The sequence below is a fragment of the Hermetia illucens genome, chromosome 1 (genome assembly GCF_905115235.1).
Source record: "Hermetia illucens chromosome 1, iHerIll2.2.curated.20191125, whole genome shotgun sequence".
NCBI classification, from domain to species: domain Eukaryota; kingdom Metazoa; phylum Arthropoda; class Insecta; order Diptera; family Stratiomyidae; genus Hermetia; species Hermetia illucens.
In genome coordinates, this window is record NC_051849.1 from 187,381,559 (window position 1) to 187,399,399 (window position 17,841).

Here is a 17,841-nt window from a genome sequence, read left to right on the forward strand (position 1 = left end):
TAATTGCCATGGTCAAATAACAATGGCTTCATAATTTCGGAAGTGCTGCTCCGCCAGTCCGTGGTATTTGGAAAGTATGGCGGGTGGTGTAGGACCTCACATTTGAAATCTTCTATCGATTCTTTGGTCGGTTCTGTGATGTGTGCGGCCTTGCGTTGTTATGGAGAAGAATCAATTTGTCGTGTCAGCTTGTCCACATCGGTCCCTTTACTCCAAGTTGATTGGGCAACTGCACTAGTTGCTGAAGGTTGAAGAGGCTTGCAGTACCGTAGTACCGTATATTGCGCTGGTCCCACCACATACAGAGTAAAGCCTTCTTTCAGTGGATATTGGGATTGAGATCGCTTCTTGCGTTTTGGATTGTCGTAGTGCCAGTCGTTACCAGTGATGATACGATGGAGAAATATTTTCCTTTGGAACCTATCCAAGCAGTTTTTTTCACCGGTTTTTCTTTGCTTTTTGTTGCGGTTTGACAATATTCCGTCTTCCGCGTAGTTTGCAATCGAAAAGAAGCGGATTTCTGAGTGATGTTTAATAATGTTTCGAGTTGTTCTTGAGTTTCAACCGAGTCTTCATACAAAAGAGTCAGAAGGTTTCCTTTTCACTTTTCTTGTTATTCTGGTCGGCTGTTGTCGTTGACATCGAAATTATCAAATTTGTAACGCTGGAACTATTCTTTACAAGTTGTTATTGAAGGGGCATTATCACCGTTCGAACATTTGATGAGCCTCGGTGGTAATACAGAAGCTGGTAATACAGAGAAAATAATAATAATAATAATCGTTGGCGCAACAATCCATATAGGATCAGGGCCTTGAAGTGTGTTAGAGCACTTCATTCGTAGATCGTAACGGTACACTACAGTAGACTGTAGGAGGCAATGCGGTCAGCATTGCGCTCGCCCGAGATTATTACCCTGATTTGACTCAGGTACTCATTCACAGCTGAGTCGACTGGTATCCGACGTCAAATCACTATACAAATTCCACTGTCACCAGTGAGATTTGAACCGTGACCTTCCGTACGACAGCCTACGAGAAAATAACGGGACAAAATTCATTAAATAGGAAAGTCTTTCATTTCGACAAAATAAAGTGGTGAAAATCGTGGAAATTAACTTCTACAGCTAATAATACGGTGTTTTGGAATGGTAAATTTTTCTGCCAATCCAGTGCAAGTCGTCTACCATTCATGAGTCATTGATGATAGTTTTATTCGCAACGCTTTACATAGTCTTCATTAAACTAAATAATATTGACAATAATTTTATTAAATTCAGCCCTATACACATTTTCTACGTGCCTCACAAAATTTTGTTGAAAATAATCAACAAACGGATACTAATTTGGAAAATAATCAAAAAAGCATCATGACAACATCAACAATAGCACCAATTGATGACGACGATAATCCGAATAGTAGTAATAATGATGAAAATGAAGAATTAGCAACGTCCAGTGTACCTTTGAATCTTGTCTCGAATCAAATAAGTGCTAGTGAAACAACATTATCGCCTTAACCCTACAAACTTTCTTCAAGAAAGATAATTTTACGAACTATTCGGTAGTCATTCAACGAATTTCAATTAAATTTTGAAAAGGATAAGACATTTGACAGTGGATTTAGAATATAGAAATGAAAAATCTTACTTCTTTATCAGTTGTTTTTATACTATACATACCCATCAGAAGGGCACTATAGCAAGAGTAAGGAGTGAAAATTTAAAAGAGATAATAAATTCAACCGGAAAATTTAAAGCAATTAACTATAATAATAGCGCCACCTACTTAGTATTGAAACGATTTGATAGATTTTAATGCAAACAAAAAGATCAAAATTCAGTTGACATGTTAATACTTTTAGTACTTATGTAGAATCCACTAAAAAAATTCGTAATAATTGGAGATGTTTTCTATAAAATTTTTCAAAGCAATCTGAAACTTAAAGGGGGGGTCTATTTGGATTGAATCAGAATGTGTATTATTTCGTTTAACTTATTACTTGAAAAGTTGAACTGTTTTATCTCTAATCTGAATAATACACTTTCGACTTGATCGTGTATTCAGTACAAGAAATAAACGTAGTTTTTGCAAAGATTTATTAAATATTCTGTTTCAAAACAAATGGATTCCCTGCGGGCGAAAATATGTCTTTGAGATAGTTGAAACAAAATAAAATTCTTGCCTAATTGCAAAAGTGTGATAATAGTTACTTGTTTGAATAATGCCTAATTGCTAAAAACTATCTAAAGAAATTGTCTATAGACCATGCCTAAGTGAAGCCGACTAGAAGTAAAGTAGTGACATAGAATTCATCCAATTGATCCAAATGAATGAGGAATCTAGCACCGCATAGTTTTACTAGAGGGGTTGTGAGATGGAAATCTGAATTGGTACATGTAAAGATGCTAAATGACAACATATTACTGCATCGAAGATGAAATGAGGGAAGTACTGGAAAAATAAACCAGAACACAGATTACAAAACCATGCAAAACAAAATAGATTTGCACACTAGTTATTTTTTTAATCTGATGACAAATATGCGGTAACCACAATGACAATTTTAAACAAGCAACATTTTAGAATCTCTTTAATCTTATTTAGTTACGGATCCGTCAAGAAATACTCAAGATATTGTTCTATATTTTAGTAAGAAAGCAAAGTGAAAAGGTAAAGCTAATAAAAATTTTAAAGGAACAAAAAAAATTCAATCAAATATAAAATATATTTTTTCAAAAGAAAAGAAATATAAATTAATAATATTTTGAATAGTTTTAAGTGTGAGCGAACAAATCGATTAAGACATTATTGTAAACTAAGTGTAGTGATTGCTAAAGAACAAAGTGATTGTAGATATTATTGCAAATTTTTCTGCTCGTTGATATTTTTCTCTAAAAGAACTACACTACACATTGCCTTGGGCAGCTCAGTTATATAGAACAAAAAATAAAAGTAAAACGTAACGAAACGTTGAAAGAAAAGCAAAAATAAAAATAGAATGATGGGAGTGCTTGTGGAATAATCCAGAAGTGAATTGAGTGATCGAAATTTCTATATTGATATTTTTCGAAAGTATTATTTTTCTAAAAAATTTGACTAACTGAATAAATTACAATTCTTTTGCGATAATCATAATAAAGAAATAAGCGGATGAGATGCAGTCAACTGAGCAGTTTTTCAGTTGATTAAGAAATTTTACTGCTAGCTCTCTAAGAACAAGAACAAAAAAGTAAGAGATATTGCAAGAAACATTTTTGAATTGTAACACATACTATGTGGATCTAACAAATTCGTAAAACACACAGAAAGAAAGATGTGTACTTAATATATATTATAATCTATCTCGAACTTATATATATATTTAATATAATGTATTTAATTTATGCAGCTTTTACCGAAACTTCATTTCTATCAATAGAAACACGTAACTCATTAGATGTAATATAAAATGAAGGAAAACAAATACTCAAGTCCAAATTGTAATAATTACAAAACAACATTAAAAAGTAAACAAAACTATTCTCAATGTGTTGCACACAGAATTATATAGTGAATTGGTGTCGATTTAAGATTCTCATTTACATTAATATGCTTAGGAAATTTCTTCTCTCTGTATTAGTTGCACTCGAAAAGTATTAATTATTCTATGATATAAACTACTTGAATTCTTCTCTCTCTGTGGTAATTTTTTTTTGTATATTCATAAACTATTTAATTTCATTCACTTTATATTTTATGCTTCTCTTCTAAAAAGCAAGTTTTTTCTACTCTTAGTATTTTTCATGACAATAATATTTTTCTTTCAGTATTTTTTCATATAGTTATTAATTGTATGTTCGTTCTCGTATACATATTTATTTAAATTGATTACTAACCAAAGACAGATTTTCGAAATATGATGGCGGTAGACAGAGGGAAGTTACGATATGTATTGAAATAGGAACGCTATTGGTAAGTAAATGAACATTTACTCGATATCTGATAGATTTATCCATTTAAGCCTACTTATTTGCAAGTAATATTGAAGGAAAAAAGCTGAGGCTTTAAAGATCAAAGATTCATCTATTCTATGTGATGTTCCCTCATTTGAAGGTGAAGTGATTTCAATATCCATAATGTAGGTCAGAGATTGTTTTATCTCAGCAAACTCGTCACCCTCCAATCCTTAATTTCAACAAACATGTTCCCAAAACGTGTTTTTTTTTTTTTCAAATTCTGAAGCCAATTTTGAAGGCTAATCGCACCCTGAAGGATAGCCGTATGGGAAAACTTTTTATACCATTCGATGTGGCTTGAAATGGACTATCCAATACCATGCTTAAATCAACCCCTCAATTGTTCTTAAATTCTCCACTCAAATCAACTAGCATCGACTTAATGGTATTCCTATCTATTTCAATTGTGGTCCATGCGTGGCTCAACATTTTGGTAAAAATGTACATTTTCGATTCCTTAAATCTATTCAATTTAAATAATTCAGCTAAGATCAAACGAATATCCTTTTCCATCTAATTATCTTGAATAGTCATCTATTTTGGCTTCTCAGTCTTCGACTTGTCAACTGGAAAAGTTATAATTTGAGAAAATGACCATATAGTTATCCTCATCCGAAATTCATTAAATTGAAACTTCTTTTTAGCACTGTTAATGGCCTACTTCTAGTACTGGGGATTTGGCGTCTGATACGCAGTGTGAAAATAAACAATTTGGTTTTGTAAGCAAATTTTCTGGTGAAAATGGTCATGGCATTATTTTAACGTTCGCACGTCCTCATAGAAGCTCCGCTAAACGTTCGCCACAATCTGTGAAAATATTATTCATGACGTCATCAGTCCCTACGGCATTTAGCTCACGACGCCCCATGTCTGTTTGTGGGCCGTTGCGTCAATGAACAAATGTGTTGAGTGAAAATTTTACATGGTATTGAGAAAGACGAAATCATAGAAATGATCGCATTCACAGGGAATCTCGACTCGTAATTTTCGGCTGCAATTAAATAAGTTGGCTAGCGACAACAATTAAGGTCAATGCCATTAAACTCATTGCGCTCGAACTGCTAATCAAAACGTTTGGAAGTAAATGGAACCCATGCAACCGTGGTTGTAACCGACAAGGGGAACACACTTTATATGGAAGATATTCTTGATGTCTTCCTACTCCTCTTCGGCGCTAGCTGAAACCGCGCAATACAAACAGTCCGCATATCTTTGGACAGACCCGGTATAACGTCATGAAGGGCAGTGAACGAAAAAAGAAAGAACTTCTCTGGCTACAATTTTATTATTTAAACAAACGCAGTATTTCGGCAAGTAGTTATTTCCTTCCCTTACTCAGTGTTTGTTTACTTACAGAAGGCTATTGGCTGCCAAATTTACTCCAAAAATGGCCAATTTGATAAAAAAATAACATGATACAAAAAAAAACTTAATATGGTACTGCAGTCCAATGTTGATCCTTGGCCTTCCAAAGTCCTTGTATGAACTATTCTCGGTCAAGCCACGGTATGGTTCTCCGAATTGTATCTGGGTTTTCCAGGTGATCTTTTATCTTCCACCTTCCTTTTCAGTAGGCGTTTGAAAATTCCGTTTTCGTCCATGGCCTCGAATCTAAATATGAATGGTGGATTTTAGTTCGTCGTATGACAGGTACAACTGGCTGTTTTATCTCCGTTCTCACAGACTCTGGACTTTTTGCTCTTCGGCCTGTTTCATTCTCTTAACTGCCTTTTATCTAATAGTCGCGGACAGGCTATCATCAAGGAGTTTCAACGAGTAACTTTTTCATGTACACAAGAACGTGAACGGTCTAATTGTGTACCTTTATTATACTATATACAATAGAAGTTGGCATTAGTCGAGTTTGTGCTGGATGCAGCCGAACATAAAAGTACATCAAAGGAACAGCGTACGAACTTACTCTAAAGTGACCCATAGACTTCCAACGTAGCTACAAATCAATGCATTTAAAATCTTCTGATCTGTTTAAACTCTCCGAAAATTTTTGCCTTCCTTGTTTCAAAACTCTTTATCCAAAATGTTTTCTTTGTCTTCCAATTGAAGGAATCAATAACCACTTTTCCCTTCTTAAATTACAATCTCAACAGATTTTTTTCTCCTAAATCAAGATATTAATAAAACATCTCAGAAATATTTTCTACCTCTCTCAGCGCTCTTCTTTCTAAACTGATACCTACGCATAATTTTCCTCCGCAATCCCAGTATATTACATTAGGCAAATTTGCAGCTATCGAAGTCGCGTGTCTGTAATAGAAGTCGGCAAGCTATAATCGCATCAGTATTTCACAACATTCATATAAGTGGATGAAGTCTGTCTGACCCTCTTTAATAATCTAGACTCAACATTCACCCAAACCCAGTCTGAGATGCTTTGATTCAGTGAAGTAGTTCTTCCATATATTCCATGGTTTGGAGCCTGGTCGCCCAACTTAACGACAAAGATATGACCTAATCCAAGAATCTGCGCATAAAGACTGTGAACAAGAAATGGTAATCGTTAAAAAAAAGGTTTAGGTCAATTAAGGAACTTGCTTTCTCCAGTTCATTTTTTGTCCACGATTCCTGGTGGATGATCAAACTGGATTTGGAGCAGAAAATCAAATCAAATCAAATTTTAGTCCAAATAACTTCGCAATGTTCCCTTTTCTTTGTAAGGGAATCAAATATACACTGTACGTCCTACAAGTTTCGACCATAAGGTCTAAAAAGCCCTAAAAAATTGGAAAAAAAATCGTAACACATATTTTTGTTCAAAATTGTGTCCATTACATATTTTAATTTTTCCATTACCTTAGAAAATGCATAATGGTTCCGGTTAAGTTCTAATTTCAATTCTGAAAATGCGGACTGCATTGTCCGGAGGTCGCATATGTGAAGAATAGTGGAGCAACTAAGAGTTGTGACCTGTTTTTGCGCTAAGTTTGCTGAAAAATTGGTATACTGTGGGGCGGATTAGTATCGTTCAAAAGGAAGAAGCTTCGATCGTTTCTAGAATTCAGTGTGACATGTGAATTGCGTTGTGCGGTAGTTTTAGGTATCCTCGTTTCCTCTTCTTCTCTTAGTCGACGGTCATCCTTCAAAACTAATGCTATCCGAACGATGTTGACTTCTAGTTTCGTTGTCATTGATCCCTCGCTTTTCCTTTGTAGAATCCTTAAAACAAATGACCAAAAGAACCAAACGACAGAGTAGAATCAGTATATGTAGTCTCGATCATTTCAAACTTCTTCATCACAGTCAATCGTTTTTAACACAAAATTTTATAGTGGCTCTTTGTTTTTGCGTCTGTGTACTTTTCTCGATCTCATTATGGGGAGGACCGCATAAAATACTTTATGAGCAGTAGTTATCCGCCTTTGGATTTCGTGTTTTTTTCTTTCCCTCCTTCGAGAGACGGACTCCTAGGTAGACGAATTGCTCCACCTTTTCGAAATTATGCTCTCATCCATTGCAATTTCTGCATACTTTCGAGGTTGCGTCGTGTATTTCGTTTTGGATCTATTAAAGCTGAGCCCCGCTTCACTCGCTGCTGACTCGAACTACTCGAACACTTCCTTCGCCCGAAGGTCCACGTCGTTTGCGTGCGCGACCAGTTGTGCGGAATCTATCAGTAACTTACCTCTGGTTTCAACTGAGGTTACCTTTCTGACGATCTATTCGAGTTCTAAGTTAAAGAGAATTGGGGGGTTATTTGTCTCGACACTATAGGAAAACTTTGTATCCGTTCATTTTGGATTTTTACCTGCTCCTCGTTGTTAATCATTGTGGCTTTCACTAGCTGGACTAACTTCGGTGGGACTTTTAGCTTCATCATTATTCTGCACAGAGCATTGCGGTTTACACTATCGTATACTTGGCATAAGTCAGTGAATAGTTGTTGCACATCGATGTCATATTCCCACCTCTTTTCAAGCATCTGTTTAACTGTGCATATCTGGTCCGTTGTTGATCTGAAGCTACCTTGGTATTCCCCGATGATGTTATCTGTATATTCTGTCAGTCCTCGTTCCATTATATTCACCAGCATCTCGTGCTGCTGCAATGTGATCCTCTTTGTAATTTCTGCAATGCAGACGAACATCCTTTTTGTACATTGGACAAATTACACTTTTCCTTCAGTCGCCAGGTATTTGTTCGATTATCCAGATTCAGCTGATTAGTTTGTAGATTCTACTGGTGAGCTCTGTTCCCTTTCTTTTATGAGCTCGGTTGAAATGCCATCGATTTCGAGAACTTTATGTGATTTTAATTTAAACAAGGCTGGTTCTATTTCGTACAAAGTCGGGGCTGTGGGCACGTTTTCTCCGTTTGGGTCATTCGGAATAACAAAGGGGTGGAAATGTGTTATCATTGGGTTCAAGAAGGCTTGAAAATACTAAACCAATTTTGCTCTTATTTGGGTCGTGTCGCTGATGATATTGGCATTCTGATCTTTACAGAGAGTGGTTCGCGATTTAAAACCTGTCCTCATCTGTTTCACTGTATTAAATGCTACTTCGTTCTTCTTCAAGCTGTCGTCAAGTGTGACTGTTTTTGGCTATTCGACAGCGGTACTTCCCTCTAATCAGGAAATGGTCCGAGTCACTGTTAGCACATCGTAGCGTCCTCGTGACCAATTTGTTTGAGCCAGCTCTTTTTTCGACGAGGACGTATAGGAGCAGCATTCCATTCCACTTTTCGTTGAAATTTCCCTTTCAGGACACGACAGAATCCTCCCTCCTTTTAAGAACCTGATCCTAGCTGATTATCATAGAAATCAATCAAATAATAAAAAAATATGAGTCACCTTTGCTTTCGTCAGCTTTGAAAAGGGAAGAACATTTAATTTTTTCTTGACTTTGTAGGTCTCCCATTAGCTGGATTTTTATCAGACATGAACTGTTTATGCTAAAAGATAACTTGCGTAGTCAATGTTCGCTATATGTTTGACTCCGTACCACTCTCACCTGATGGTTAGTAATAGTCATAGTGTCTTTGCTCATATTTAGATACTCAAGTTTATTATATAAGAGGCTACCCCATTCAAGAATAACCTACGTTGCTTATAAATTCAGTAATTAAGAAATTGCAAAGAACTAGGCTCAGTTTAATTTTATCTTATCTGTTTAATTTGTATCTTATCTGTCACCATATTCGAGTATATGCGAAGATTTTGATCTGTTTTGTGAAAAATTCGTCCTCGTGATTCTGATAAGTATTACACGCAATTGTATTAAAGTTTCTCTAATTTTTCACTGCAATGTTGGAAATGGATTAAGTACGTATTTTTTATGCTTTTTTATTATATTTTTTACGTAGCTTACTCATGCCCGTTAACTATTCTTATGTAGCGCAGGGGATATCCACGTAATCTCGGTTTTATTGTTGAATTGAGACTATGGTTTAGTTTCATCTCCATAATTTGTATTGTTAGGCAAGGGATAAGCCAGTACAGTAACTTACGTAAATTAGAATATCGCATATTTCTTCTACTCTCTTAAAATTGGCAAAAAGTCGAAATATCAAAGTGACATTTTTAAAATACTCATGTAACAAACTCATCATTGGAAACTCTTCCGATTATCTCTTCGTTTATATAATTCTGTGTAGCATACGAAAATTCAGAAAGCTTTAGAGATCAAAATAAATAAACAACAAATGACAATGAAGAAGCAAAGCAAAATGAAAAGAACCTTAAAATAAAATTATATATTTATAAAAGAAATTCAAGTATAGCAATTAGGGAAAGTGCCGAGATTGATTGAATCAATCAAACAATTGTAATCAAGTATACCAATTTCGTTTACCAGTTTTTTTTAAATAAACAAGATTTTAGTAGCTTTAGAGTGTAATGATCTTAATATTAATAACAAATAATAAAATCTTAAGAATAACTTAAAAATGATTAATAAATAAAGTTGATATAAGTTTCAAATATACATATATATATATTTTACTCTTCTAATATTATTTACATGCATAACACGTGAGCATTATTAACGAATTTCTTAATTATTAATAAATTGATATTAACATTTGGTTTTGTCTAAATGTAGATTTTTAGTTAAGTAAAAAGATTGATATAATATCCTTCCATGTGTGTTTGAAACACCAACAATCTCTTCTATATATGTATATGGTATAATTATTAAAAAAAAATGATTCTCATTTCGGAATTTTTCTCATAGATTTACGATAGTTTTATTATTATTACATATATACATAACACACCAAGAAATTAAATGCAAAATGCTTGTTATAAAAAGAAACAATAAGTATAAAAAAAATATACTAAAAAGGTGAAGAAGAACGCGAAAATAAGGAAAAGAACAATTCTAATCTTAGAAAGTTGAAAAAAAAAGTTAAAATATATTTTTTTATTAAGAGAAAAATACCTAGATTTAAAACAAAATATAAAAAAAATAGAAACGTGAAAGATGAAAAAATTAAACAGTATTTTATTTTTTTAAACTAATTGAAATTGTCCAAACATCCGTTTTTTTCTTATTTATATTAAATATTTATGTAAGTAGTAATTAATATCGTAATAATTTCAAACTTGTATTTATTGTGTATTTCATTTGCCTTTAGATTGTTTGAAAATTTTGTGAAAACGTGTTTAATTGATATGTATATGCTAAATTTCTGAAAGAGATAAGAAATATTGAGATTTAAGTTGAAACACTTGAACCAAGCGTACACGTTGATACACAGAGATTTTTTTTTGTCAATTTAACTTTAGTGCAATTCTTTTTTTTCATTGTCAGACAATTGAATGCGTATTTTTTTAAGCCAAATCAGAATCCCTTAGATTATTTTTTAACTGAGCATAATCAAAAGAATTGCACATATTTTAATTTGCAGCTAAACGCCTGATCTTGAATCTCAAAGTCATTATTTATCGTGAATTAGTCAACAAGTGTAATAAATTTACAAATTCCCACAAAGCCACTTAACTTTCTTTGGTCTTGTATCGAGGTAATAGCCCAAGATGTTGTATTTGACAAGAACCTTTAACAATAATTCAAAACGAAATTGGACTTTAAAGAATGTCTCGTTTAAAACTGCAAAACTTGTTCCCTGATTGACGATGAATGTCTCATTGGCTGTAACGTAATTCTGTCCACAGTTTAAAAATAGATCATTAAACGGCAGCTTGTTCTTAAATTTCATGCACACCGACACACACACATACACGCACTTTTACTTAACATAAAAAAGTAGCAATATACATAATTGAATCTTTTCTACCTTAATACGCTAATAATAGTAATAAAGAATAACAATAAACTAAAAAAAGAACAACGCAAAATGATATCATAAAGAAATATAATTTATTCTAATTTTATTAATACGAACCTCTAATAAGTTCTACTTTTTTCCATATCTACACATAAACACATACACACACATATACTAATTTATGGCATTATTTAATTGAATTTTATTTTAATGCAGGGATTCGTACTTACACACAAGTTTTATTAATTTTTTTCTTTAGTAATAATACTGGCCTAGCAAAAGATATAAAATACAAATGGAAAGATCAAATAAACATTAGTTAGTGTTTAGCCAGTGAATGCTATGCGTCCAATTGTATAAAAATAATACATGAAAAAAAAAGCAAAACAACACAATTACTTGCATAGTATATACACGTTTTAATTTTACGTATGATTGGATATGAACAAAAAAAAGCTCACCAGACCAGATACCAGTATATAATGACAGGGTTTTAAATGAAAAGAAAAAATGTTATTATTAACTAACTTTTTATTATTTATGTAGAGTATTATGTAAATTTTTTTGCTATTTACTAAAATAATATTTCTTTTGGAAAAGAACATGATTGTTTTATTTTGGGTAAATTTTGTGAAAAGATGCATTGTTCTGTTTCTAGGCTGCTCTAGGATATAATATCATCGTCATCAACGGCGCAACAATCGGTATCCAGTCTAAGCCTACATTAATAAGAAACTCCAGACGTCCCGGTTTTGTGCCGAGGTCCACCAATTCAATATCCCTAAAAGCTGTCTGGCGTCCTGAACTATGGCATCGTCTCGCCGTGGCAGGGTCTGCCACGTTTTATTTTCTACCATAGATATTGCCCTTATAGACTTTCCGGGCGGAATCATCATTACCCATACGGATTAGGTGACCTGCCCACCGCAGTCTGCTGAACCAGATTTTATCCATAACGAAACGGTCGTGGTATCGCTCATAGATTTCATCGTTATAGAGGCTGCGGAATCATCCATCTCATTTAGGGGACCGAAAATGCTTCGGAATATTCTTCTCTGGAACGCGGCCAAGCATTCTTTCTAAGAACCCAGGTCTTTGAGGAATACATAAGGACTGGCAAGATCATTGTCTTGTAATGTAAGAGCTTTGACCCTACGGTGGAAGGTTTTGGAGCGAAAGAGTTTTTGTAAGCGGAAATAGGCTCTGTTGGCGGCAAACAACCGTGTGCAGATTTCATCGTCATAGCTTTGATTTTCGACTCTAGATAGGACAAATTATCAACGGTCTCAAAATTTTGTCTCCTTCCTGTTTGACCAGTGCGATTCGATGTCGTTCGTTCTTTGGTTTTTGGCGCAGACATTGCCACCATGTACTTCGTCTTGCCTTCATTAATGTGCAGGTCAAGATCTCGTGATGATAGCCGCCTGCCCGATCTGGATGAAGGCAGTTTGTATGTTCTTCCAATGATGACGAAATTGTCCTCTTGCATTTACATCTGCATCGCGGATCACTTTTTCCAGCTCCAGGTTAAAGAGGATGCATGATAGGTCATCGCCTTGTCTTAGACCGTTATTGATGTTGAATGGTTTGGAGAGTGATCATGCTACTTTTATCTGGGCTGGCACATTGGTCAGCCTAATCAGTCTTATCAATTTCGTTGGGACATCTAATTCTCTCATGGCCGTGTACAGTTTTACCGTGGGTATGCTATTATAACCTTAAAGTCGATGAAAAGGTGATGCAACTGATGGTCATATTCCACAGTTTTCCCATCGCTTGCCGCAGAGAGGAAATCTGATCTGTTGCTGATTTGCCTGTAGTGAAACGTCTTTGGTTTGGTTCGATGATGTTCTGGGCGCATGGGACTATCCGGCTTAGCAAGATTGCGGAGAATAACTTATAGACAGTACTCAGCAACGTGATGTCTCTATAATTGCTGCACTGTGTGATGTCTCCCTTTTTATGTATGAGACAAATAATGCCTCGTTGCCAGTCGTCAGGCATTGATTCGCTGTCCCACACCTTGAGCATCATTTGATGAACCGTTTGGTGTAGTTGGTCACCTCTGTATTTAAGTCGATTGCACGGACTGTTCTTCCATCCTTGGCGTGGCAGCATTTACGCGTCGTCTTCAGTTGGCGGGACCTCCAACTTGCCGATATTCTGGTTGTTTAGTAGCTCATGAAAGTACTCAACCCATCGCTCCAATGTGCCCATTCTGTCGGAAATCAGATTTCCCTCTTTGTCTCGGCAGGATGAGTATCGAGGTGTATAAGACTCCATCCTGCTGTCTTGTTCGTAAAACTTGCGCACTTGGTGCGGTTTCCGCCTGTACCTCTCGAGTTCACTGACATGTTGGTTCTCCTAGGCTTTCTTTTCTGTCTGTAAAGTCGCTTCTCCACTCGACGAAGTTCTTGGTAGGCCTCTGCGCGTGCCCGCGTTCTTTGAGAGTGTAGCATTGCCTGATATGCAGCAATCTTCCGTTCCGTTGCTAGCTTACATTAATCGTCGAACCAGCCGTTCCGACTTTTCTTGTGGCAGGGGCCAAGTATGTTTGTGGTCGTATCAATGATAACGTTCTTCAGGTGGTTGTGCAGATCATTTGTTGATGCTTCATCTCTAGGATATCTGTAAGTTTCGGTTATTGCGTCATTCATTTCCCCTTATATGTGCTACAGAGGGTTCCGTTGTGGATGGCTTTAGTATTCACTCTCACCTGATTGTTAGATGGAACTGTAGGCGGAGTTGTAACTCGGGCCCGGAGCACTATGCCAATGAGATAGTGATCCGAGACAATAATGGCCCTCCTATATGTTCTGACATTCATCAAGACTGAGAGGTGGCGGCGTTCAATCAACACGTGGTCAATTTGATTGAAAGTGGTCCCGCCTAGAGAGGCCCACTTTTTTTTGTGGACCACTTTCCGCGCAAACCAGGTACTTCCAACAATCATTTTGTGCGATACTGCTAATCGAATAATCTGCAGTCCGTTATCATTGGTATCTCTATGTAAGGTATGGGAGCCAACGTATCGCCTGAATATGGGTTCCTTCCCTACTTGACTGAAAATCTCAAAATATGATTTTGATATCATACTTGGGACAGGCTTCGAGTGTCCGCCCAACTGCCTCGTAGAAGGTATCCTTCTCCGACTCTGCAGTCTCCTCTTAATGAGACTTATATTTCTAAATTTGCCTCGCAAACATAGAGTGCATAGCCTTTCGCTTGTTTTCACAGTCCATAACAGCAGGTTCCACTTTTTGGCTGAACGAGCATCGCCCGAGCGACTCACGCGCGTCCCGGAACTACGAAATTCGCCGATTCGGTCAGTTCGCCGGTGGTTAATGGTAGTAGGAAAATTCATTTTGCTCGCCGATATTCCTGTACGGATTGAACCCCAGGACGCTGGGCATAGTTATTGAAAACATGGATAAAACCATTAAATACGAGATTAATAATCTGCCGACCGATACGCTTAAAGTCCGACTCAATTGTACCAACACTCACAAGAGACTCTTTCCAATAATCAACGCCTCCAAATTGGGAGCTCATTCGATCACCAGAAGAGGGAGCCAACCCCCATTCTCAAAGGAATCTTCCCTCACGAAGACACTTCTGACGACGTGGCAACGGAAATCAAGAAATTGGCACTGGTTACGCCGATTCGCGTTTTAACACTTTCCACCCCGTGGTCACGGGTCAACGATACTAACTTAAGCCTCTTCACGTGATTCTCAACACCGAGGCAGATTCATAGTCTCTAAACTAAAAACCTTTTACTTCTACTCAACTGGGAGAAACCCAGAAAAGGGAATGTCACTCAGTGCTTTAACTGCCAACAATTTAGCCATGTTTCTTCAAATTGCGGCTACAACTCCAGATGTGTCAAATGCGCGGGTCACACTCCTTTGGGAATTGTCCCCGTTCGACCATGACAACGCCGATAAGAAAACTCTCAGCACTTCACCCACTTGGGGAAACCCTCAACGTTAAAATACACGTTCCCGGATACATCCCATTTCGCAAGGACACGGGTAGAGACATAGTCAACCTAGTCAGATCAGGGCTATGAGCGAACACCATTCTATCGGATGCATTTACTTCAAACTACCTGTTAGCAGTGGTCAGACAGGGGCGGCGGTTTCCTCCGAGTCCTAATCGGCTTTCTCTAGTTTCCAGGTGGTACGACCCACCATCCCACTTCCATTTTATCCGAACTATGGGAAATCGCTGCTAGATTTGTCGTTTTCCTCTTCAGCGGTAACCTCTGCGTCACGCATCTTACTTGGGACGACTCAGTTAGCAACGAAAACGGCATAGTTCTCTTCAATTGGTTATAATTAAGCCCATTCCTTAGCGCGGACATCACCTAACGTGGGAGTACCAACCTTTCCACGAGGGTCTTCCTTTCTAGATGGCTTTATAATCTCTCCAATCTATCAGCATATGTCACTAGCTGCTTCTCACTGGCAATTCACTGCGACCACCATGCCCTCAGTCTCTTTATGCATTTACAGCAAATTCTCGACTGGCTGGAAAGAAAAAATCCTTTCTCAACGTCAACTACTCCCCGATAAAAATAGGAAACCTCCAATTCCACTCCCCTGAAAAAAAAAAATATCTGCCTGCGTAGATTACTTTAGCCACTTATTCAGAACCAAATCGTCCGCGGACTCCATCTGAAACTCGATAGTCACGACTACTGTCAACGATAAAATGTTGAACTTGGAAGAGTCTTACCTCAAGAAGAAGTTTAACTTGCAATCATCCGGCTCAGCAATAAAAAATCATCGGGTCCTGACATATTGTGGTGTGACCCAATGTTACGGTCGTCCGCTTGTGTTGCTTAGAGTCTTGACGTTGAAATAGCTTCAGGGGCAGATAACTCGAAAGCTGTTGTCCGCTCCTGCAGAGGAGCTCCAGAGCTGTACCTCTGGCCTGCGTAGAATCGTAGGAACGAACAGCTCGTTAGCCTTTTTCCGTATGCGCAGTGGAGCTCCGAAGCTGTACCTCTGCCCTACGCTTAAATTCAAAGTGTTTGCTTTTAAAGCCTAAGTTTATCTGGCTGTTATTCTAATTCCTTAGCCTAACATATGCAAATTATTTGCTTACCTAATCTGGTTTCTTATCACTATTTTCACATGAGGGGTTTTTCCTCACACAAATTTTTGTTCAAATTCCACATTTACGAGAAGGGACCCATAAGTTCCGGGAATTACGCTATGGTGGGGAGGGAGAGTGGGGGAACCTATTGTTTGACCACATATCCGTTAGTATTACACCACCTGCGTCAGTGTGCGAAGTTGTGTGGCTGAGAGTGCATCGGTTCACCTGTGGGATTTTTTTTAGTAAAACAACTTTTTTCATTTCGGCGAAAAAGTAATGGCAGATTTTCGAGAACAACGCGCGGCTGTGAAATGTTGTTTCCTGTTGGGGAAATCGGCCGGGGAAACTATTGTAATGCTTAAGACTGCTTATGGGGATGCTGCCTAAAGTAAAACCAGAGTTTACGATTGGTTTTCACGTTTTAAAAGTGGAGAAATGTTTATTGAAGATCAACTTCGTTCAGGGCGCCCCTCAACGTGAAGAGCTGACGAAAACGTCGACAAAATCAATGCCCTTCTTTTTGCTCCCCTCCCTCAAAAGGAATATGAAAGGAAACCGTTTTGCCACTGTCGAGGTGAAACAAAAATCACTGGAAGGCTTAAAGGACATCCCGATGAGTAAATTTAAAAAATGTTTTGAACAATGGAAGAATCGTTTGGGGAAGTGCGTTGTAGTCAAAGGCGAATACTTTAAAAGTGATCAAAATTTAGTGTAAAAATATTGAGAAATAAAGAAGTTATGACGAAATTCCCATTTTTTGGGTCCCCCTCGTAGTCTTTTTTTCACACTCACTTTTTCCCCAAGGTAGATTCCCATTTCAACGACCTTTCTGTGGTGTTATTTTTCACCACAGATTGTAATATTCTGTACTTGCAATATCTGTAAGTTATTCGCACCAGTGAAATTTGATATGCAATCTGTCTGCAGGTAATTTATAAGTTTTTATTTGTGCGCTAAGCGACTCAAGTTTATAAGCATTTTTTGATGTATGTTTATTATAATTTTGATAACAAGTAATTTGTTGTTTGATCTGGGAATCACTTTATCTACGGGTTTGTGAAGTGTGCTTTAAGGTTTTGTGTAGGATTATCTCCAACTTCATATTACGGAAGTGTGCGCTCACCATCAGTGAACGTCTCGCCATCCTATTCAACAACTGCCTGAATAATGGGCACTTCCCTCTATCCCTGAAAGAGGACTTGCTTTTCAAGTTAATCCAGAATCCCTCCCATTATTTACAATACTTGTAGACATAATCTCCAACACAATTTGTCACGTGCGCTTCGACGGACTTCGCTCCATCAAATTTCTTGTAGACTTAGGAGTCCCTCAGGGCTCCACCCCTCCTAAACTTTTTAACATCTTCCTCCACAATATGACGGTATAAATTACTTTCCACCGCCATTAAACTCATCTGCTCATTAGAATTCTATGAAAATTGAAACGACATATCTCAATTTCCTTCCTCTGCTTTCATATCCATTTTAAAAATGGTT

The 17,841-nt window shown here is 37.0% G+C and overlaps 1 protein-coding gene across 4 annotated transcripts in view; it reads left to right on the top strand.

Annotated features, from left to right (window-relative positions):
* LOC119652450 overlaps positions 1-11,841 on the top strand; it is a 168,591-nt gene extending 156,750 nt beyond the window's left edge. For all 4 annotated transcript variants that reach the window (XM_038056599.1, XM_038056610.1, XM_038056620.1 and 1 more), the window contains one exon: positions 1,280-11,841. In XM_038056599.1, the coding sequence (XP_037912527.1) occupies positions 1,280-1,519 (240 nt within the window). In that variant the 3' untranslated portion in view covers positions 1,520-11,841. The remainder of the gene's footprint in view (positions 1-1,279) is intronic.
* Positions 11,842-17,841: the final 6,000 nt, after the last annotated feature.